General features: G+C 42.5%; 2 protein-coding genes across 6 annotated transcripts in view; one reads left to right on the forward strand and one right to left on the reverse strand.

Moving 5' to 3' along the window:
- The window catches only part of LOC308372987 (1-phosphatidylinositol 4,5-bisphosphate phosphodiesterase epsilon-1-like), a 39,202-nt gene extending 17,211 nt beyond the window's left edge, over nt 1–21,991 (forward strand). For 2 of the 4 annotated variants that reach the window (XM_080848367.1, XM_080848368.1), the window contains 16 exons: nt 30–188; nt 484–607; nt 1,472–1,513; nt 3,346–3,473; nt 3,668–3,785; nt 10,572–10,703; nt 11,207–11,500; nt 12,651–12,814; nt 13,714–13,975; nt 15,163–15,281; nt 16,466–16,594; nt 17,225–17,425; nt 17,940–18,104; nt 18,898–19,113; nt 19,650–19,764; nt 20,797–21,991. In XM_080848367.1, coding sequence (XP_080704493.1) covers nt 30–188; nt 484–607; nt 1,472–1,513; nt 3,346–3,473; nt 3,668–3,785; nt 10,572–10,703; nt 11,207–11,500; nt 12,651–12,814; nt 13,714–13,975; nt 15,163–15,281; nt 16,466–16,594; nt 17,225–17,425; nt 17,940–18,104; nt 18,898–19,113; nt 19,650–19,764; nt 20,797–20,930 — 2,502 coding nt within the window. In that variant the 3' untranslated portion in view covers nt 20,931–21,991. The remainder of the gene's footprint in view (nt 1–29; nt 189–483; nt 608–1,471; nt 1,514–3,345; nt 3,474–3,667; nt 3,786–10,571; nt 10,704–11,206; nt 11,501–12,650; nt 12,815–13,713; nt 13,976–15,162; nt 15,282–16,465; nt 16,595–17,224; nt 17,426–17,939; nt 18,105–18,897; nt 19,114–19,649; nt 19,765–20,796) is intronic. The other 2 variants (XM_080848369.1, XM_080848370.1) reach the window with 1 other exon arrangement.
- Nucleotides 21,992–23,247: 1,256 nt separating this feature from the next.
- Nucleotides 23,248–25,000, reverse strand: part of tbc1d12a (TBC1 domain family, member 12a) — a 22,061-nt gene continuing 20,308 nt past the window's right edge. For both annotated transcript variants that reach the window (XM_080848372.1, XM_080848371.1), the window contains one exon: nt 23,248–24,685. In XM_080848372.1, coding sequence (XP_080704498.1) covers nt 24,614–24,685 — 72 coding nt within the window. In that variant the 3' untranslated portion in view covers nt 23,248–24,613. The remainder of the gene's footprint in view (nt 24,686–25,000) is intronic.

Here is a 25,000-nt window from a genome sequence, read left to right on the forward strand (position 1 = left end):
CTGTTGTGTTGATCACTTTGCACCTGCAGACGGTGTTTGGGGACAAACTGGCGACTAAATTCCTGTTTGAGAGCGATTTCTCTGATGAGCCTCTGCTCCCATCACCATGGCAACTACGAGGGAAGATCTTGCTGAAAAATAAAAAGTTAAAAGCTCACCAAGCGCCAGTGGATATCCTCAAACAGAAGGCAAGTCCACACCTTCATGATTGAGATGCTGAAAAAACGCAACTCAGTTGTCACACATGCCATAGTTTTATAGATGTTAACATTACAAACATTTTCCTTAACTCTATAAACTCTGGAACCTCTTTGGACGTTCTAAAACACAAACCCTCCTGCCTATTAGCTGACAGCTGAATTAAGCACAGTGATTGTCATGATGCCAGTGTTGGTGTTTTGATGTTATGATGCCAGTGTTGGTGTTGTGATGTTATGATGCCAGGGTTGGTGTTGGTGATGAGGGTCTTCTTCTCCTCTCCAGGCTCATCAGCTGGCCTCCATGCAGGCTCAGGCCAGTAATGGACCCATGACCTCACCTGGTGCCAATGACGAGGAAGAGGAGGAGGAAGATGAATACGACTACGATTACGAGTCTCTGTCTGACGGTGAGTGGAGAAGTAGTGTATTGGCATCACACAGACCTCTCAAAGTGTCTTAGATCACAGCCCAGTCTATAGTTATAGTCACTGAGCCTCCCACGGCTCAATAGCACAAGCCCCTTTGCCTCTGCTGTCGATGACAGTTCACAGTTTTGGTGGATAAGAAGCTTTTGTCCAAAGCAAATTAGAAAACTTTTTGAAAAAAACAAACAAACAAAAAAAACATTGAAAGAATAATACATTACAACTTGAGAAAAAAAATACATATGAGGTTTAATTGTTAAAATACCAGCCACAGAATGAGGTTTAAGTGCTTTAATTTGAGACACATTTGGCCCATTATAACACTCATACTGCCATGGGTTCTTCTAGCAAACTCTGGACTTTAGCCTAGATACTCTGCCAGAGACTTATGTCGTTATCAGACTTAACAAATCCAGATTAATGTTAGAATTAGCTGTAGAAAGGATTTATGCTTGTGCTTGAACAGAGCTCAGTGTTAGGTCCTCGACCCACTTTATGGCATGCTTTACAAATGCTAACATGCATTGCCAGTGATCGCTGGCTGTTCTTTTCTTGCTGATAGTTATCCTCTTCTGTTCTTTCTTCCATGTACACAAGCCTTGTTACCCCCCCTTTTTGTAGCTCTTCTGAGACGTGTAGGATATCTCAGCTCCACTCCCTATGTTCTCTGGCTGGGCAGTTCCTTCTCTTTCTGTTCCCGCCTGATATCTGATAGAGGTGTAGGCTTTCCTAACTCTACTTATCATCATGCCTCTCACTCTCTTTTTTTCTCTCTCTCTTGTCACTTTCTTTTGTTCTCCTTCCCCATATGATTGACTCCCCCCCCCCCCCCCCCCCCCCCTCTAGCTGACGTCCTCATTACTTCTCCTGCCTTGTTTGGTCAAGAAGGTAAACACACACACACACACACACACACACATGACAACATGCCTAAATCATCAGTGTGAATTTTGAACGCCCATCTTGTTTGTTGGCCAGTCCCTCTGCATGCTTTGTGCTCCTCTCTCTCACTCTCTCTCTGTGACCTCTCATTCACCTTACTGGCTCCCTTTCTGTAATCCACGCGTTTCCTCCCCCTCGCAAATGTGATAATACTGTGGGTTTGTTGCATGAGTTTCAGTTTTATACTCGTACCTTACTGAGACACACACTTTCTCTCTCTCTCTTTCTCTCTGTCACACACACACACAGAGCCTCCCCAGTTTCTGTCTAATCTCTGGCCATTTCACAATACAGCAATATAACAGCTGGTTTGTGTCAGACAGTTTGTGCCACTGTGTGTGTGTGTGTGTGTGTGTGTGTGTGTGTGTGTGTGTGTGTGTGTGTGTGTGTGTGTGTGTGTGTGCGCGTGTGTGTGTGTGTGTCTGTGTGTGTGTTTGTTTGTGTGTGTGTCTGTGTGTCCGATCCCTTAAAGGGTCAGCATAATGGTGAGGCAGGTCAGGTGTGTTCTTCTGAATGATGCTTCCCTGTACCAGGGGCAGTAAGGAAACGCAGACTGCACCCCCACACTATCCCGTCTCTTAAGGTCACTCAGAGAGGGGCACGATGGGTAATACACCCATGCATCACGGATGTGATGTAAGTAGAGGAGAGGGGGAATCCCCGACCAGACGTATTCTCAGCCTAAGGGCAAAGGTTGAGGTCAGAATGGGGAGAGAGAGAGCGAGAGAGAATAAGGAAGAGAGAGAAGAGAGAGAGGTGGGGGTCTGGGGATGTTTGTACTGGTATAAATACCCACATGGATAAACAGGACGGCCAGCGTCATCAGCCCTGTGTTCTCCGGCGGGCTGTGACCCCTGCGGGTGGTAGGGGCTCGTCTGAAGGGGCGTAGGGACAGCTGGGTTCTCAGGACCCCCGTCTGCCTTCCTCCATGTGATGGGAGTTTAATCTTCTCCATGTGTGCTGGAAGTAGGCCCCTCTCACTGCCAGACTAGATGCGCTCGGACCGCCAGGCCACTTCACTGTAACTGCACTCCTGCATTGAGCATGAACCCAGTTTCCAACTCAATGGGACTCAAAGCATGAAAAAGCTAGTTTGAACTTGAACTTGAATTTGAGAGAGAGAGAGGCAGACACACACAAAGAGAGAAAGATAGATAGATAGACACATAGATAGATAGACACATAGATAGATAGATAGATTGTTTGATATATATAGAGAGAGTTTTTGTTTGCTATCTTTTTTAAAGTAGCCAGAATAAAGATGAAATTATTTTATTGTTTTACATAATTACCTTTTTTTAAAGAAAAATTGCCAAAGCAGTTTACTAAGATGATACATTTATATTAAAAAATAAATGACAATAGTAAAAAAGGATAATTAAAACCATGGATACATTAAATGAAAGGAGAAAATAAACAAACTAACAAACAGCACAGGTTATTACATATTAAGAAAACTTTGAACTTTGAACCCTCTCGGTCCATTCAGACACACAAGCAATGGAAATGAACTGATGATGAACTCTACTGTTGTTGTCTTTTGTGGAGTTAAGTGCTGTGAAAATAACGATGGCTGGCTTTCTTGAATTGTGAATGATTGGTGTTGGTGAGAGCTTCTATGCAGTGTAACCAGTGTGTGTGTGTGTGCTTTGGACTAGAAAGAATGTTGCATGGTCTGTGCTGGTTTGAGTTGGGAATTTGATACAGTGAGTTGTGATTTGGTTGAAGAATACATCTTTCTTCTAATGTGTGTGTGTGTTTTCTGTGTGGTTATCTAGACAATATCCTGGAGGACCGACCAGAAGGGAAACTGTCATTGTCCGGTGAAAAATTCCAGTTTGAATCAAGTGATGAAATCCCCAAGAGGGTAAAGAAGGGAGAAGGAGCCAATCAGAGTAAAGGAAAGGTTAGCCACACTGTGATTGGATGAATGTGTCATATATATTATATTTCATCACAATTGCAGTACAACTTACCTTTGATGTTAGCTTTGGCACCACAGGAAGAAATCACATTCATCTTCCCTGTGTTACCGTGGAAGTTCACTGTTGTTCTCGTTCTTGTCTCATGTTGTTCTCGTCTCATTATTTTGCTTGTCAGATCTTTGATATGGATCTGAGTGAGGAGTTTAATCTGCCGCGCAGTAAGAAAGAGGGGCGGCAGATCGCTCAGGAACTCTCTGATCTCATCATATACTGCCAGGCCGTCAAGTTCCCAGGTGTGTGGACTATCACTTACACACACACACACACACACACACACACACACCACTAATGACTACATGGTAACCCCAAAAATGGGTTGATTCTGTTTTAATGTGAGTGTCTGTATATGCCTGTGTGTGTGAGAGAGAGATTACTCTGACCTGTGTGTGTGTGTCTGGCTGTGGGTATGTATTTTCTGCTATGCATATAAAAATATGTGGTAACACTTTATAATAACCCTCCGTAATAAACCATTTATGAAGCATTTGTTCATAGTTTGTTTATCATTTACAAATCGTTACCCCAACATTTACAAACCTTAGTAATGTATTTGTAAATGAGTAGTAATGTATTTATGAACCTGTTTTCTAATGATCTATAAGAGTTTTTTATAAGGACATTAGTTAGCAATTTATAAATGAGTATTAATGTATTTACAAACATTTTTCAAATGCTTTTCTAATGATCTATAATATCATATATAAGGACATGAGTAAGCTGTTTTGAAATGAGTACAGATGTGTTTATGAACATGTTTCAAATGATTTTCTAACGATCTAAAAGATCATTTATAAGGACATTAGTAAGCTATTTGTAAACGAGTAGTCATGTGTGTATGAACATTTTTCAAACCATTTTCTAATTATTTATAAGATCATCAATAAGGTATATAATAATGGTCTGCTCACATTTTGTAAATAATGTACAAATGATTAAGCAAGCAAGTTTCAATGAGTTAGTAATGCTTCATAATATCCTTTATAAGGTATGTGCTGATGGTCTGCTCACCATTTATGAGTCATCATGAATAATCTTTGTCATGCATAAGCTATCGTCCAATTCATACGTGAAATAATATATGTGAGCACATGTAACACCTTAGTTTATGCTTAATATAGGTTTTTAGAAACCATTTACTTACCATTAGTAACGTGTTTTGCATGGGTTGATATGAAGTGGGCACTGTCTATACTTTATACGCATTTACAAATGGCCAGTAACTGAGGAACATACTATAGAAACCATTTACTAACCATTAGTAAAGTGTTTTGCATGGGTTAATATAAAGTTGCCACTGTCTATACTTTATAAGCATTTACAAAAGGCCCGTTACTGAGGAACATACACTATAGAAACCATTTACTTATCATTAGTAAAGTGTTATGCATGGGTTGATATAAAGTTGAGACTGTCTATACTTTATAAGCATTTACAAATGGCCTGTTACTGAGGGACATACCATTAGTCAACACTTCTGCAGCAACAACTCCAAAAATGACCTCAAACGTTAGATGGTTAAACATATCAATGGCAAAAACACACAACACAGCATCGAGGGAATGGAAAATTGGAAAACATTTATTTAAAAAACTACACTAACAATAAATTCACATTTAAACATGCATTCTAATATGCTAAACACAACAGCAACAATGGAACTTTAAATAAGGGGATCAGCTAGTTTTTTTTTTAATTTATTGCCAAAAGTTTGCCAGACTCTTTATATGCTTTTAATTTGGTTACAATGCTTTCGTCCCCCTCTATGGCATCCTTACACCTCTGTGTAAAACTAGAGAGCTCCTCCGTGGAGGAAGAGTCGGAAGAAGAGTCGGATGACGCGTCGGAGGAATCAGGCCCTGACTTGGATGAAGCGCTTGAGCCGGTTTTCTGCGACTGACTTGTCTTCGCCTCTGGTGGACTGCCCTTGTCCTTTTTTCTTGCTGCTACAAACAGACAATGACAGAGGATGATTAGTGGAAAATATAGGCATGTGGGTGGCACACTAGTAAGTGTGATGGTCTTTTGAAGATAGTTTTCTGAGTTCAAACTAGAACAGGTCGATGCAAACGTACGTGAGGAAATGACTAGTATGAAACCACTAGTGTCAATCAACAAAAACACGAAGAGAGTAATGCTAGCAGGAAAATACAATTATGCACTTACATCATCAGTAACGCATACGGCAACACAATGTTAACTTTATGTACTTAGCATTAGAGATTATAAGCACACGGTATTAGACCATGAGGGCACGTATGGGCTGGCACGAAAAGGTTTCAAGTTCCCAAGTGTATTGTCAAATATGGCAAATTGACTTACTCATAGCCAGTTGTTCCCTCAGGAAGTCGCTCTCAAATAGTCATGTCTTTCAGCATCTCCTGCTGCCAGTCCAATTTCTGCCTGGCCATCTCCAGCTCACGGCGCAGTCTAGTTGACGTCAATTGGGCATTAGGAGCGAGTGTGGTCCTAGCTAAATGTTTGGGGGAAAGAATACAACTTTTCAATAAAAATGTTCACACCGCTAATTTCCAATAATCAGGTTAATCATATGCAAATTCAGCGAGAAGGGAAATAGTTTTGTTAGTCTAAGGTTACTAGCTACGAAGTGTAACAGGTGGAACCAACCATAGGAAAGAGTTATATTAAATGAAATTTATTATTTAAAGCTTCAAACAATTATTTCACACTGAAACACTTTCCACCCTGTTCATGACAATATTCTTAACACAGATACCTGTCCTACTCACCGGTGAGTTCTTCTAACTGAAACAAAAGGCACAATAACCAGAACACAAAATATCATTGCCCCGTACCAACATGCACTAAATCCACTGTGTGTTAATAACACTAGCAACATACATTCATAAATGCAATAAACTTATATACATAAATGCAACAAAAGAACGTTTTGTCCATTAAACACATTACCCAATCAAAATTCAATGTTTTTCACATTCACTATGCTGTTCGTTGCACTGTTCTGTTCAACGTTTAGTTCAAAATGGTTGAGCCACGGTCATCAAAGTGTATGGAAATGTTCCCAAGATGCATATTACCGTCCCGGACACTTTGCAGCTCAACAACATCAATCAGTAGCGTGGGAGAGGGAGGGAGGGAGAGAGAGAGAGAGATAGCAAGTGTGCTCCACGCACATCAGGGGCTGTAGTGGTGGAAACGGCTAGCTGTCCTCGTTCGTTGGCGTGGTGTAGTCTCCGATGTTGGCGACGAGCTAGTTTCTAAATATTAATACACTTTGCTAGCTAGCGAGGACATTCCACCTCACACTACAACGTGCTATACTTCTTAGCAGTAACACCGGGCGATCTTCAGAGCTGGTGATGTGAATTCTTGCTTCCTCCACACGGCCACTCTACCGTAGTTCATCCGTAACACGGACACTAACAGACCTAACAAACTTGGAGTTAAACTTGCAATTAACTGACTTATCCTACCGTCACTCTTTCTCAATCACATGTGAGCTATTCGGGCGCCGCCATCTTCTCTCTTAACATTCTCCGTCTGCCCCTTGTCCCGCCCTCTCCGCTCACTCCATTGGCCAGTGCACCAACTTTCCAGTCACTGATTGGCTGGACCTATGGTCAAGTTCTGTGGTGCTATTGGGTGTGGAACAGAGATTGATATCCCAAAGTTATCGCAGGGGCCAATGGAGAGAGCGGGACAAGGGGCAAACGGAGAATGTAAGAGAGAAGATGGCGGCGCCCGGATAGCTCACATGTGATTGAGAAAGAGTGACGGTAGGATAAGTCAGTTAATTGCAAGTTTAGCACGAAGTTTGTTAAGTCTGTTAGTGTCCGTGTTACGGATGTTACAGATGAACTACGGTAGAGTGGTCGTGTGGAGGAAGCAAGAATTTACATCACCAGCTCTGAAGATCGCCCGGTGTTACTGCTAAGAAGTATAGCACGTTGTAGTGTGAGGCGGAATGTCCTCGCTAGCTAGCAAAGTGTATTAATATTTAGAAACTAGCTCGTCGCCAACATCGGAGACTACACCACGCCAACGAACGAGGACAGCTAGCCGTTTCCACCACTACAGCCCCTGATGTGCGTGGAGCACGCTTGCTCGCGCTCTCTCTCTCTCTCTCTCTCTCTCTCCCTCCCTCTCCCACGCTACTGATTGATGTTGTGGTAAGTAATACCCTCCCCGTTGTGACTCCACATCGTCAATGAGCTGCAAAGTGTCCGGGACGGTAATATGCATCTTGGGAACATTTCCATACACTTTGATGACCGTGGCTCAACCATTTTGAACTAAACGTTGAACAGAACAGTGCAACGAACAGCATAGTGAATGTGAAAAACATTGAATTTTGATTGTGTAATGTGTTTAATGGACAAAACGTTCTTTTGTTGCATTTATGTATATAAGTTTATTGCATTTATGAATGTATGTTGCTAGTGTTATTAACACACAGTGGATTTAGTGCATGTTGGTACGGGGCAATGATATTTTGTGTTCTGGTTATTGTGCCTTGTTTCAGTTAGAAGAACTCACCGGTGAGTAGGACAGGTATCTGTGTTAAGAATATTGTCATGAACAGGTTGGAAAGTGTTTCAGTGTGAAATAATTGTTTGAAGCTTTAATTAAATAATACATTTCATTTAATATAACTTTTTCCTATGGTTGGTTCCACCTGTTACACTTCGTAGCTAGTAACCTGAGACTAACAAAACTATTTCCCTTCTCGCTGAATTTGCATATGATTAACCTGATTATTGGAAATTAGCGGTGTGAACATTTTTATTGAAAAGTTGTATTCTTTCCCCCAAACATTTAGCTAGGACCACACTCGCTCCTAATGCCCAATTGACGTCAACTAGACTGCGCCATGAGCTGGAGATGGCCAGGCAGAAATTGGACTGGCAGCAGGAGATGCTGAAAGACATGACTATTTGAGAGCGACTTCCTGAGGGAACAACTGGCTATGAGTAAGTCAATTTGCCATATTTGACAATACACTTGGGAACTTGAAACCTTTTCGTGCCAGCCCATACGTGCCCTCATGGTCTAATACCGTGTGCTTATAATCTCTAATGCTAAGTACATAAAGTTAACATTGTGTTGCTGTATGCGTTACTGATGATGTAAGTGCATAATTGTATTTTCCTGCTAGCATTACTCTCTTCGTGTTTTTGTTGATTGACACTAGTGGTTTCATACTAGTAATTTCCTCACGTACGTTTGCATCGACCTGTTCTAGTTTGAACTCAGAAAACTATCTTCCAAAGACCATCACACTTACTAGTGTGCCACCCACATGCCTATATTTTCCACTAATCATCCTCTGTCATTGTCTGTTTGTAGCAGCAAGAAAAAAGGACAAGGGCAGTCCACCAGAGGCGAAGAAAAGTCAGTCGCAGAAAACCGACTCAAGCGCTTCATCCAAGTCAGGGCCTGATTCCTCCGACGCGTCATCTGACTCTTCCTCCACGGAGGAGCTCTCTAGTTTTACACAGAGGTGTAAGGATGCCATAGAGGGGGACGAAAGCATTGTAACCAAATTAAAAGCATATAAAGAGTCTGGCAAACTTTTGGCAATTAATAAAAAAAAAACTAGCTGATCCCCTTATTTAAAGTTCCATTGTTGCTGTTGTGTTTAGCATATTAGAATGCATGTTTAAATGTGAATTTATTGTTAGTGTAGTTTTTTAAATAAATGTTTTTCAATTTCCATTCCCTCGATGCTGTGTTGTGTGTTTTTGCCATTGATATGTTTAACAACCTAACGTTTGAGGTAATTTTTGGAGTTGTTGCTGCAGAAGTGTTGACTAATGGTATGTCCCTCAGTAACAGGCCATTTGTAAATGCTTATAAAGTATAGACAGTCTCAACTTTATATCAACCCATGCATAACACTTTACTAATGATAAGTAAATGGTTTCTATAGTGTATGTTCCTCAGTAACGGGCCTTTTGTAAATGCTTATAAAGTATAGACAGTGGCAACTTTATATTAACCCATGCAAAACACTTTACTAATGGTTAGTAAATGGTTTCTATAGTATGTTCCTCAGTTACTGGCCATTTGTAAATGCGTATAAAGTATAGACAGTGCCCACTTCATATCAGCCCATGCGAAACACGTTACTAATGGTAAGTAAATGGTTTCTAAAAACCTATATTAAGCATAAACTAAGGTGTTACATGTGCTCACATATTATTTCACGTATGAATTGGACGATAGCTTATGCATGACAAAGATTATTCATGATGACTCATAAATGGTGAGCAGACCATCAGCACATACCTTATAAAGGATATTATGAAGCATTACTAACTCATTGAAACTTGCTTGCTTAATCATTTGTAAATTATTTACAAAATGTGAGCAGACCATTATTATATACCTTATTGATGATCTTATAAATAATTAGAAAATGGTTTGAAAAATGTTCATACACACATGACTACTCGTTTACAAATAGCTTACTAATGTCCTTATAAATGATCTTTTAGATTGTTAGAAAATCATTTGAAACATGTTCACAAACACATCTGTACTCATTTCAAAACAGCTTACTCATGTCCTTATATATGATATTATAGATCATTAGAAAAGCATTTGAAAAATGTTTGTAAATACATTAATACTCATTTATAAACTGCTAACTAATGTCCTTATAAAAAACTCTTATAGATCATTAGAAAACAGGTTCATAAATACATTACTACTCATTTACAAATACATTACTAAGGTTTGTAAATGTTGGGGTAACGATTTGTAAATGATAAACAAACTATGAACAAATGCTTCATAAATGGTTTATTACGGAGGGTTATTATAAAGTGTTACCAAATATGTTTGTTTGTGTTTGTTTTTGTGTGTGTGTGTGTGTGTGTGTGTGTGTGTGTGTGTGTGTGTGTGTGTGTGTGTGTGTGTGTGTGTGTGTGTGTGTGTGTGTGTGTGTGTGTGTGTGTGTGTGTGTGTGTGTGTGTGTGTGTGTGTGTGTGTGTGCGCGCGCGTGCGTGCGTGCGTGCGTGCGTGTGTGTGTGGAACAGGGCTATCCACACTGACTCCATCAGGCTCAGCCAGAGGGAAGGACAGAAAGAGTCGGAAGTCTATCTTTGGGAACGCTCCAGGAAAAAGTATCCCAGGAGACCCTGTTCCCCTCACCCGGCCCTCAGGGAAAGGTACATCATGCACCTCAATCGCTCTCTCGCTGTCTTTCAACTTTTCTCTGTCCACCTTTCTCCCCTCTATTTCTTCTCTATTCCTGTCTGTGTTTCTTATATTTTCAACATTTCATCCCATATTTTTTACTCTTCTTTGAATTTTCTAAAAGCTAAGTTTTGGTAACTAGTACAACGTTTTTGTGGCTATATTATTCAGTGAGTAACTAATAAAAGGATGAAGTGACTCTCTCTTGAGTGCCACATATTCCTTCTCTCTTTCTTTGTCTCTCTTTCGTTTTCTCTTTCTCTCTTTGTCTTACTCTTTTAAAAGCATAAAACCTTCATATTTGAGAAAGAGATTTGATCTTCAATTTGTCAGCTCATTCAGTACAGTGTGTTTTATTTTGCACATTTATTTCACACACACACACACACACACACACACACACACACACACACACACACACACACACACACACACACACACACACACACACACACACACACACACACACACACAGGAATGCTGGAGAGCTCACGTCTGAGCTGGGAGGAGCCGACCTCGCCAACCGTGGGCTCGTCACACTCTCTGAGTGCACTCTTCCGGACGCCCAAGTGCTACCACGTGAGCTCGGTGAACGAGAACGCCGCCAAGCGCCTGTGCCGGCGCTACTCGCAGAAGCTGATGCAGCACACCTGTAGCCAGATGCTGCGCACCTACCCGGCCGCCACCCGCATCGACTCCACCAACCCCAACCCACTGCTCTTCTGGCTGCACGGCATTCAGCTGGTGGCACTCAACTACCAGACGGATGGTGAGAGAGTGTGTGTGTGTGTGTGTGTGTGTGTGTGTGTGTGTGTGTGTGTGTGTGTGTGTGTGCATTTGTGTGTTGATGCATGTCCCATCATAAACAGAAAACAAGGACCATCTCCGATCTATAACGCCCCTGGCCTAAACCTAATCACTGCTAGGCTCCTTGAAACCAATGTTTATGAAATTATTACAGATCAGCCCTTCAGATTCTTGATTTCTAGATTCTATACAGAATTGTATAAAACGTTCTATAATATATTATATTTAGTCTAGCTATGATTATCGTAAGGCCAATAACTTTCTTAAAGAATAATACAAATAATGCCATTGGTATAACATACCAATACATATTATATTCCATGTCTGAGTATATCACTGCTCCAGTTACATTTCAATGTCTCTCTCCAGACTAATGGCTGATCTATAGAATAATGCATAGTATAGCGTTTTTTGGATGGTAATCTGCCAGGTAAGGGAAGCTATATTTCAGCCTGAGTGGTACACATGTCTTACTCTGATGTCTTGCGTACTCAGGAAAGGTTACTGGGTCTTTGAGAGGATCTGAGAATCTAAACCCAATTTGTCATGCATCCGACTCTTTTTGTTGTTTTAACAAATGCAAGCACAATGGCTGGACCCCATCAGTCAGACATTATTTTTCTCTTTTTCCGTTATCTGTGCCAGCTGAATTTTCTCAGATAACACAAACCTCAGATGTTCTCTTCCGCTCTAATCTGTGGGATTTGTGGACTGAAAAAGCAAAACCCTATTTTTTTTTTTAAATGTCAGGTCACTTACATAAAACGTATAATTATATAAAATAATACAATTATTTCAGCTTTTTTTCTGGCTACTTTTGAAGAGATAGTAAACAGAAACTTTCTCACTTTCTGTCTATCTATCTTTCTATCGATCTGTCTATCTATCAATATCTCTCTCTCTCTCTCAAATTTAAGTTCAAATTCAGACAAGCTTCATAGGCATGACTGTGTAACAGTATTGCCAAACCCAACAATATGTTGACACAGAGCAGTGAAAGTAATGAAAAAAAGAGTATATTCATAAAATGTTAGTAAAAGAAAAAATCATGAATGAAAAATGTTTCCCTCTCGCTCTTTCCCTCTCTCTCTCGCTCTCTCCCTCTCTGCCAGACCTGCCCCTGCATCTGAACTCAGCTCTGTTTGAGAGTGGGGGCAGCTGTGGCTACGTGCTAAAGCCCCCTGTGCTGTGGGACAAGAACTGCCCTCTCTACCGCCACTTCAGCCCACTGGAGAGAGACCTGGAGGGGCTGTGCCCTGCTCAGTACTCCCTCACTGTGAGTCTAACCAGCACCTCATGGGCCAGGAAATTACCAGTGTATTTTATGTGTGTATAATCTGTGTATTGGCATACTTGGCCAATAAATCTGACTCTGATTAAACAACCGGTGGAAACCTCCCCTACTCACACACACACACACATACACACTGATACACGCAGTCCGATTTCTCTGGAAGAGCCCGTGGATTTGCTTTAAAGTTTGCTTGTGTTACTAAAGAGATCATCTTTTTACGTCCATCAGTGTATAGTTGCTATATGTGCGTGAACATGCTGAAAGAATGGCCCTGTGAGAATGTGTGCGTGTATGTGTGTGTGTGTGAGTGTGTGTGTGTGTGTGTGTGTGTGTGTGAATGTAAGAATGTTTGAAATTCATACAGGGACCAGGGATAGGGATGTTTGGACTATTCCACATTCAACTGCTTTTCGTCACCTCTGCTTGTAGATATCATGAAACAGAGCACAGTAACTCTTAAACACACACACACACACACTCAAACACACACACACACACACACACACACACACACACACACACACACACACACATAAACACACACACACAAACACACACACACACATTCACACACACACACACACACACGCACACATTTACACACACAACCACACATTAACACACACTCACAGTCACACACACACGCGCACACACTCACACACACACATTTTAGACAGGCTCTGTCCCTGCTCATGTTGTTTAATCAGACCCTGTTGGCATGACAGTGAAAACACTGACAGTGGTATATTGAAGAACACACAGGTTTGTTGCCATGGCAATAAACACACATTGTGCTGCACAGATGAAAATGTCTTTAATTCTCACGAATGTTTTTCCTCTCCTCCCTCTACTTTCCTACCTCTGTGCCGGTTCTGTTTTAGATCATCTCCGGGCAGAACGTGTGTCCCGGGAACACTTCAGCCAGTCCGTGTGTGGAGGTGGATGTTTTGGGAATGCCAGCGGATGCGGCTCACTTCCGCACCAAGGCGGCGCACCGGAACGCTCTGAACCCAATGTGGGGCCAGAGCTTCCAGTTCCCCGTGGTCATGGAGGACCTGGCCTTCCTGCGCTTCTCCGTGGTGGAGCACAGCAGCTCGCAGGTCACCGCCCAGAAGGTGCTGCCCATCAAAGCACTCAGGACAGGTGAGATCAGACCGGAAAGAATACAGGTGTGGTCGGGATTGCATCGGCCCTTAAGGACGAACTCTGACCTTGTTGATGGAGATGCCCTCTATTCCCACAGAGTGTCATTTTAATTTGGATTTTGATAATTGTTGTGATGATCGATTTTGTACATCTGTACTTGTTGCTTGTCTTTATGTCTCTGTGTGTGTGTTCGAGAAAGACATGTCCATCACTCTCACATCCAATCATGGGTATAGCCTAGGAGCGGCCTTTTTGTGTGAGGCCCAGTGACTTCTTTGTGTGTGTGTTTGTGTGTATGTGTGTGTACTAGTGACATGTAGTTACAGGCAGCTGAAGAGGAAGTATGTGACAGTCTGCTTCCATAACAGCAGATTTTCTGCATGTTTGGCCTCTGCTCTCTCACCCCGCGGTGTCTGCCCCGCCATCTAAATTCAGCTCCTGTCATTCCTGCCGACGGACTGTGAGGGAGCTCAAATGTTTGCCCACCACAGCCCAATCAGTGCCCAGTCCCTCGTGTCGTGGCCTTGTAAAGAAGTCTCAGGCTTATGGGAGACATTCACACAAACATTGTGAATTTCGTCAGTCCATCACGCCTGTTTTGTAGTAACACTTTAATGAAGTCCAAACAGGCCACACATTCTTGTGCATGATTATCAAGTATGTCTGGGACAGCTCCTCATTGCCCATGTGACCTTGAATGGTTTGCTGTTTTAAAGTTCAATGCCAATGTCAGGGTGCCCAGATGAACCCTTCTGCAGTGTATTGTATATACATTTTATGTTGTTTATACATTATGTATTGTATTATATTATATATTTTATTATATAATATATGATATATTCCATTATATAATATATATATATATATATATATATATATATATTGTATTATATATTGTGTAGTCCTGTAATAAGACCCAACTTAAAGCAGTAGTAGAGATTTAGTCTAAAACTGGTGAGCTAACATGCTTAAAGTTAGCATAGTTGCCGCTATATAGTAAAACAGCATAGTTGCCGCTGATTTAAGCTAACTAGTTTGCTAGTGTATTTTGGCAGTGTATTTGGAAACATTTTGTGACTGACCCTACAATACTGACAAACTGTATTTCATTCACTAAGTAAGTGTGTCATTTTAAAAAGTGTGTGTGTCTGTGTGTGTGCGTATGTGCATGTGTGTGTGTTCAGGTTACAGACACCTCCAGCTGAGGAACCAGCACAACGAGACTCTAGAGATCTCCAGCCTCTTCATCTACATCCGCAGGGCCGACGAGAACACCACTGGCAACACCCTACCAGCGGCCGGGGTCAGTCACGGCTCAAGGCAGATCACACAAACACACACACACACACACACACACACACACAAACACACACACACACACACACAAACACACACACACACACACACACACACACACACACACACACACACACACACACACACACAAACACACACACACAGACACACACACACACACACACACACACACACACACACACACACACACACACACACACACACACACACACACACACACACACACACACACACACACACACACACACACAAACACACACACACACACACACACACACACAAACACACACACACACACACACACACACACGCACACACACATATATATATATACAGTGCATGCGGAACGTTTTCAGACCCTTTCAAGTTTTCCACTTTGTTGTTTCACACTCATCTAAAAATGGATTTAATTAATTTAGTTTTTTACATCAGTGCACACACAGTACACCACAAAACAGGTTTTTGGAGTTTTTTGTGAATTTATTAAAAAGACTGAAATATTACATTTACATAATAACTCAGACTCTTCACATATTACTTGGTTAAAGCACCTTTGGCAGCAAGGACAGCCTCAAGTCTTCTTGGAAATAATCCTACAAGCCACTGCCTTCTCCCCAAAAAAAAGTTGAATCTATTTATGTCTGAAACAAAACAAAATGTGGAAAATTTGAAAAGTACATGTATATGTACAGTATATGTCATATATACACAGACACATGCACACAGATCACACTCACTCTGTTCTAGACATGGATCACACTCACTCGGATAAACTATATAAAGAGTCGCTGTAAATACACACACACTATAATAGCAATATAACACATTTTGCAAATTACATCAAAACTATGTCCACCACCAATATAAGAAACAAATTCCTTGAGAAGTTTGAGATTGACAAAAATTGCTCTTTCCAGACATTTTTTACCTTCGACTACTCAACTTTTTGGGATTAAAACATCATATTTGTCCTTTGCTAGAAAAGACATAAAATGCAAAACCATGCAAGACCCTCTATGACCTGACAGTGCTCCTGTTCCCTTCTTAAGTACATGTACCATTAACCCATCAGACATCCACCACAATTAGCGCCCATTAGCGATCATTAGTGTGCTGTCCTAGCTTGGCTGGCATGTCTCTGGTGTAATGTCATGCTGTTTCCCTGGGCAGTTGTTCAGCACAGAGGAGCGGCGGGCTGCTGTGCAGTATAAGGTGACCATTCATGGAGCCCCAGGGCCAGAACCTTTCACTGTGCTGAGTGTGAGTGAGAGGACAACAGTCGCACAACTCACCAGTAAAGTAAGTGCCATAGAACCTCTCTCTCACTCCCTATCTCTCTCTCTTACTATCTTGCTCTTTATCACTCGCCCCCTCTCTCTCACTACCTCTCTCTCTTTCTCCCTCTCTTACTCTCTCCCTCCCTCTCTCTCCCTCTTTCTCTCTCTCCCCCTCTCTCTCTTACTCTCTTTCTCTCTATCACTCGCCTCCTCTCTCTCTCACTCTCTCTCTCACTCTCTCTCTCTTTCTCCCTCTCTCTGTCGGTTTCTCCCTCCCAGCTTATTTCACACTAATTGCACCTACTCACACAGCACAGTGATAAATACAAACTCCACATGATTAACCCACTTAAGGACTTATCTTTGATTGCTGAACTGGTGCTAAACACATATGACAAATGTAGATGCTGTGCCATATGCGCTACATACAACATTGTTAGCTGCCTAAAATTAATCCAGAGCCATTAGCCATCTGTTGGTAAACGATGGGTGGAAGGCCAGACGATCCGCTTCCAGGAAGTAGTTCTAAGTAATTCTAGTGTCTACCGACACCGTCTGGTGTGTTAACTCTGCTGCTCCTGCTCCTCCTCCTGCTCCTCCTGCTTGCGGCTCCTGCTGCTCCTCCTGACTCTCACTGTGTCTCCCTCCTCAGCTTGTGCCATCCTGTTCCCCTCTCTCTGACGTGTTCCTGCTGGAGGAGAGGCAGCCGCTGACTCGGGAGCGTGGGGAGGCGCGGGGTAAGCTCCCTCTACAGAGGGTACTGGGCCCCGAGGAGGAGGTGCTCAAGGTGCTCAACAGCTGGAACCCCGAGGAAGGGTACCTGGCCCGGCTGTGCCTCAAGACTAAAGAGGAGGTGTGTGTCTGTGTGATTTTTTGCTACAAACAGCAACCTACAACTAGAATGTGTGCAAACAAGGATACAGAGTTTGAATGAAACTTTTAAAAATGTTTTTTTTTTTTTCTGCATTCACACTCTCTCACTCACTCTCAGTTGATCTCTCTTACACAAACTCTCAGTTGAGTGCTTTAGGCTTATTCTATGTCCTGGCCAAAGAATGTTGCTTCTACTGTATAGGTTTCTCTTTTACTGTACTCACCAAATTGTCTTTCCCAAGAGCTCCCCCTCCTGGTGTTAAAATGTACTGCATTATTTTTTGTACAACTCATTGCTTGAAGAATGATCCTTGTTGTTGCACCTTTATGCAAAGGACCTTAGGTCATAAAGGGTTCAGGGTTCAGAAAGGGAAGAAGAAAGGGTTCAGTTCAAACACCTTAAGCTGTTCTTGTTTTACTGGTCAAAGACCAACATCTCTGCAGCTGCAGTTGACCAGGAGTGTTCCTCCTCGTGTGTCCCTCCCTCTCTGCAGAGCCTGAACGAGACGAGCCCAGTGGCAGAAGGAGAAGAGGATCTAACCAGCGGAGTTGTGGACGAGGACTCTTTCCTCGTACACGTTCATGACGTCTCCCCTGAACAGCCGCGCACCGTCATCAAAGCCACGCGCCACAGCACGGCACAGGACATCATTCACCAGGTATCCCAGGAGCTGTTCATTTGTCTTTTTTTCTAATTATTATGTTGTGTTTTTTTCACAGAATCCACATTTTCCTTATTTTAATAATCTCATTGTATCAACTATATGTCCAATCAAGTAATCCAGTCCAAGGTGATACATCTATGCTATAATCTGAGTGTACAGTAGATTAGCAATGATAGCAAAACCCCCTTCACATACATTTTCAGTGAACATCACTTCCAGTTGGATTTGAGAGCAGGAGCCAATGCAAACATGTGTGATGCTAGATTGGCATGTATCAGTGCTGGTGATCGGGGCCAGGGCCACTGCATCAGAGACCCTCTTTAAAGGGCAAGACCGCCCCAACCTCCAGCAGGCTGGAGTCTAATGTAGTGGCAGTAATACATGTGGCATGATTTACTCCAGATCCCGTCCTAAGCTCTGTGTGTGTGCATGTGTCTCCCGTCCTAAGCTCTGTGTGTGTGTGCATGTGTTTGTATGTATCATAAGCTCTGTGTGTGTGCATATTTGTATGTAGAAAGCCTCTTGTGGAGGAAACCTGCAAAACAAAGACACCATGTGTTGATCCCTTTTTAATGCACATTTGGTATGGGGCCAAGAAGGGCTGGAGTGCGGAGGTTAAAGTTCAGAATAAGGGTCATTGTAACACACATCATTTTAGATTTTACGGGACAGTCGGGAGAGATTTTTATATATCATCTGTATATAGGAGTAATGTGTAGAAGAGAATTCGGTATCTAAAGTGTACAGTGAAATTGTATCATCTACCTCTTCTCCTGCACGCTTCCAGACTCTGAGTAAAACCAAGCACTCCAGTGGTCCCCTGTCTCCAACTGACGCCAGTAACTACGTCCTGATGGAGGAGGTTGCCAAGGAGACGCCGGGCTGGAGGGCCCCACCCAAATCTGTGCAGAGGGTGCTGGGTGACCACGAGTGTGTGTTCCAGGCCCAGAGTCGCTGGAAGGGGGCGGGCAAGTTCATCCTCAAGCTGAAGGAGCAGGTGCAGGTAGGCTGTGTGTGTGTGTGTGTGTGTGTGTGTGTGTGTGGAGCAGGGAGATTCACCCTCAAGCTGAAAGAGCAGGTGCAGGTAGATTTGTATGTGTGTGTGTGTGTGTGCAGATGTAGACTGTCGAGGTTTAGATGTTTAACCACTGACACATTATTTTCAGGCTTGTGTACCTATAAGTGGGTCTCTCACATAGGAAGTGTGATGATATTTTGGGTCATTTGAAATATTCGGCATCATGATTTATTGTGTTGCGGATGCAGGCTAACTCCCTCTTTCTCTCACCAGTTCTTTAAAATTAAAATAAAAATGTGCTTTATTAGCCTGACAAATGCGCACAAACAATAATAGATATAAATAATAAAGCATTAGAGTTTCTCTCTCTCTCACTTTCTCAATCTTTCATAAACTTCATCGCACTCCTTATACACCTCATAGTTCAGATTGTCAACACTATAGATGTTCACCAGGGTGTGTTGCGCGTGTTGGTGTGTGTGTGTGTGTGTGTGTGTGTGTGTGTGTGTGTGTGTGTACAGACGGTGCGTGACGACCGGCGGCGGGGCCTGTCTCTGGCCGGGGAGCTGAAGCGGCTGACGGGCCGCAGCCGGGGCGTGTGGCTGGGGGCCCATGCGGGCCTGGAGCTGAGTCACAGTAAGGAGGAGAGGGCCGCATGCTGCCTCCACCTCACCGAGACCTGTGAGTGAGCGAGCGGGCGCACGGCCGGGTGTGTGTGTGTGTGTGTTTTTGGAGTGAACACGGCCTCCGCCCCACCCACAGGTACGGTTACTAACACTTTCTTTCACACTTCAATACACACACACACACACACGCACACACACGCGTGCGCACGCTCATTTACAGTAATTATGTTAAAAATGTTGTTCTATGACTTTTTATCTCAATTCTGAGGCCAACACGTCAGTCACTGGACGCCATATTGCCAAGCCAGCCATGAAGCAATGTAGAAAATGAAGAGAATCTTTGAATTGCGCTGATTTTCCACTGATAATTCAGTGGTATTTTTCAAATGAGTCCATACCTCTGATTCACCTCTGTCACTGTTTAAAATCCTACTATTCAGTCCTACTATGGGCCTAATTCCACTTTCCCCTGGTGAGCATTACCTCACGAGCACTTCCTTCCAGTCTTATCAGCTGTGCTTCCACTCCTTATCAGAGCTGACAAGCAAGAGCACTCCACACAGAATCCTCAACATAATAAGAAAGGGTAGCTTTGGTGTACTTCTAAGAACAGTGACAAGAAACGATGTCCTTTGTGTTAGCTAGCTTGCTTTAAACGGCCTCTTCAGCTAAAAAAGGATTAATGGACAGTGATACTAATGCTTCAGTGTGTGCAGATGAGGAATGTGAATGCTGATGTTATCATTTTAGGTTTTGCTACATGGTTGCTTTTCCAATTGATCAGTTTAACCGTTTAAAAAGTACTAAAACTGGTCTTTAAGTGTGAATAAAACCTTTTTACTATTTTTAATGTTTTAACTGCACGTGGTTCCTTTTATAATAAGCTAGAGTTGGCAATTTTAACTCATATCTTCAAAGACTCAGTGTTTTTTTAAGGTGTTTTTTCTCTGTACAGCATGTGTAGAACAAGGTGTGCTCGTGCAAATGCTCACTTTTCCTCCTGCTCTCCTCATGCGCTGATGTGTATTTTCTCTGGCAACAGAATGTCTATCAGAGGGCCTGAAGGCGTGGTTGGCTGAGAACAGACAGGGGGCGGAGAGAGTGTTGCCTGGCCACACCCTCTCCCCTCCCTCCTGGCCCCTCCCGCTCTTGTGGAACTGGAAGGTCCACAAATGAAACGGAGCTAATGACACAAGCGCGCTCGTGCGCACACACACACACACACCTCCTTGTCAAGCTCCCTCTGTGCCAGGCAAACAGGTCTGTGTGCTCCCTTTGAGCGCAGGCATGGGCAGAGCACTGGCCAGACCCAGGCACCTACAGCACCTTAACATTCACCTACCCACCTGCCCTCCACACACACACACACACACACACACACACACACACACACACACACACAGACACACACACACACACACACACACACACCTCTGTGCCATGGACCGTAAGGACACATACTGTGTAGGAGGTGTGTTTTGCCCACTGCACTGCCTGCATCTGAGGCTAGAGCTATAATGGACGGCTGGTTTCCTGGTTGCTGGTTTTCCTCCTGTGTGAAAGTGCAATGTTACTTTAGTTTTTCTAATGGCCGAGTATGGACTCTTCACTGAGCTAAATCTGGATCTGTCTTAACGCCGTCTGCTCGGCATGTCAGCCAGTACTGAGTTTTATTCAGTACTGGATTATAAGTGGACTGGTGATGTTCTTAGTTGAGCCTTTGCTTTTAAACATTATTGGTGAGTCAGTGATAATAACAGTGCTTAGAGTGTGTGTGTGTGGGTGTATGTGTGTGTGTGTGTGTGTGTGTGTGTGTTTTGCCTATGGTAGTCCTGTAGGTCGCTATGTCAACATGAACTTCCAGCTGTACAGTGTCACGGCTGTTCCAATGTCACAGCACCCGACAAGCAAGAGATGGACCGTTGTGCCACGTGATGATTATTGTAGTAATGTTATGTTATATATAATACACAGACATTTTATTGTAATAGACAGAAGTTGTATTCATGTCGGCCAGGAGGTAACATAGTTGAAGTTGTATATTTGAGCCTGTACATATATTTTGTAAGTTTGTTTGAGTTTTTTTTTTAAATAATTTATTTGTAGAAAAAAACAAACCTAAAGTGGTACTGTGTTGTATTTGTGTTTTAAGGTGAGTGTTGATTGTTACCATTAGTTATAGCCGAACTGGTCCTTGTACTATTTTAACATGTTACACTTAAAATGGATTGTCTATATTAGTTATGTGAAGATCTTTTTTTTGCATTTGTGGTTGTCAATCAGTTTGAAGTCTCACTGCAAACAAAGCATGTACTGGTGAAAGCTGAAACGCTACCGACGTTGACCAATTAATGAATATGAATGCCTTCATTTTACAGATGATTTGAGTGTGTCAACTAGCCATTGTAGCTTTTATACATGGATTTAGCCCACATGCTTAAAAACCATCAGATTTGTAAGGTACTTTACATAAAGTATTAGAGGACATCCAATGATTTTTGAATATGTTAGAATTGAGTGGATCATTTTAGTATAGCATGCACATCCTGATATCATATTAGGAATGATAGTGGTCTAGAACAATCATGGCCTTCTCAGTAAACAAGGGATTATCACATCATTTAAAAGTGAAGTTTACTGAAGCAGTGATGCTTAATCATCCAAAACAGTTATAATTCATGGCTGATGTCTTTCAAAACTACTCAGTTTTTGTCCTTTCCAGTGAAAAGCTTTGTGTTACAAAGAGTGCCGTTATTTGTTGTGTTCACACAGAAGTACTTCTGAGTGAGGTCAGGGCTGCTTGTGTGAACTGCGCATGTTTGTGACAAAAGTGTCAACAATCTGGTATAAAATGAGTCAGTCCATGTGTTGTTGTTGTTGTTGTTGTTACTGGAGAAGTAAACAAGGGCCTACTCTGTATAGAAGTTCAACACATGGATCACATCTGGTTATTGGTCTGTTCTAGACCAGGCCTTCCAGTGCTGTGAGATACTGCTATAACAATACACAGCTGTACAGTTGGCTTGTGCAGGCTTTGTCATGAAAATGGAAAAGAATATACATAATAAAAACCGTTGTCCAATATGTCACTCAAAGGACTGAAAGGGCAACAATTTAAAAATTGAGGATATTAATGCCCTACGTAGTTGGAAAGTAAGAGGTATGCCAAGCAAGTATCAATGTTTCTTGCCAGCTGTGTCATAAAATGTAAAACATATCTGATTATATCTTTAAAAATGTAAAGCATATACGCTTTTATTTCCATTAGGATGAGTGTTAACAGAATGTTTATGTCTGATTATTCTGTTGGTTTAAAAAAAAGTACAAAAATGAACACACGTGCAACAGTACCTTCTGTTATTGAGATATATATTTACACATTTAGACTAGTAGCCTAACAATTCATTTCACAATATTTTATATATATATATATGTATGTATATATATATATATATATATATATGTGTGTGTGTGTGTGTGTTTCTGTGTGTGTGTGTGTGTGTGCGCACACACACACATTAGCAGTACAATGTAGGAAAGCTGTACAATAGTGAGTTTTGAAAAAAATAAAAGAAAGAAAGAAACAGAAATAGAAAAAATGACTAAATGATCCAGGCTTAAATTAAAATACAAAAAGAATTATACAACTTTAAATAAAATGTTTAACAGAAATAGTCTAAACAGACACGCCGACCATGAACTCCTTGAATTCCTTCCTTCCTTCAAAAACAAAAACAGTCCTGGTTTGGAAATAACTGGAGACGACTCACTGAATGCACACCATAGGTTCTCCACTTACAGTGACACTATCTCATGTACTGCAATTGACAACAGGTCTCTTACGAAGCTGTACTGACAGACAGACAGACAACACTAAAACCTGGCCAAGCCAGCACTCTGGGCACGTCTAGACGCCACTATTGCACTTCCTGAATGAATTCACACTCACAAGCTCGCTCAAACTTTGGAGTGTCCGAGGTGGATAACAGCCAAAGGTAGCCGCCTCATTTATGTAGCTGTTACTCAAGAACAGCCAAATGCACGCACACACACACACACACACACACACACACACACACACACACACACACACACACACACACACACACACACACACACACACACACACACACACAGGATAGAGCAGAGATCTTGTACGCAGATACAAAAACAAAGTGTAGCAGAGCCTTGTCTAATAACAAGCTCAGGCTTGCTTTATGAAGCACAGACATTGGCACTAAGCCCTTATGGGCTGGCGTGAGTGGAGTGTGTTTGTTTGTGTGTGTGTGTGTGTGTGTGTGTGTGTGTGTGTGTGTCTCTGTGGCGGGCGTGCGTACGTGTGTGTGGGCGCATGTGTGTGTGTGGGGGGGAGTGCGTGTGAATGTGCGTGCCTACGTGCAAGAGTGTGTGTGTGTGTGTGTGTGTGTGATGAGAACAAGGGCGCATATTGTTTTCTGCGGAGTCACACTGCAGTCTCTGCTCTCTGCTCAAACGCACAGGCACTCATCCCCATCAAGGGGGTTTTCTGAGCGCCAGGCTGGGGCTTAAGGCTCAGAACTACAGCAGCCTGCAGACCCTAACCTTACCTGGATCTCCCAACAGTCTCTGAAGCAGACAAATAATAAACTCTTTCTTTGTCTCTCTCTCTCTCTCTCTCTCTCTCTGAAACACACACACACACAAAGAAACACCTCCTCTATCTCTCCTTCACACACATACATTTACAAAGACCGAAAACTTCTGAAATACTGAAGGTGTCAGGCTCCATTGGTCAGCTCCTTAAGTGAGGGAGGCGAGTCTCCTCTGGAGACTCCTCACGGAGCCTCAGCATCCTCTGGTCCTCTTCACGCCGTCAGCCTTCAGCTTCTCAGGGCTGGGCTGTGGTTTTTGTCCACCTCTCTGATCCCATCTTTCATCAGAGCAGCACAGACCTGCGCAGACAGGCAGAATAAGAGTCTCAGATAACCTCCCGCTGTCTCAACATGTTGTTAGTCTCTGACGTAATTCCAACAAGTGTCCCCTTGAGACCACTTGGCTTAGGACATGCAGCTGAGACACAGGTGTAGTTTCAGACACCAGCCACATGGAGGCGGTATAGGTGCTGGTCACGGTCCAGGTGAGAGGTGTTGACTATAAATAAGACTTCTCTTGTTTATCTTTTTTAGAGCACTCCTGAGAAATGGCTCAGACTGTTGCTATAGTTACTTCACACTTTCCGTAAAAACCTTGCCAAACACTCAACGAGT

Source organism: Sprattus sprattus (assembly GCF_963457725.1).
Source record: "Sprattus sprattus genome assembly, chromosome: 12".
Taxonomy (NCBI): Eukaryota; Metazoa; Chordata; class Actinopteri; order Clupeiformes; family Clupeidae; genus Sprattus; species Sprattus sprattus.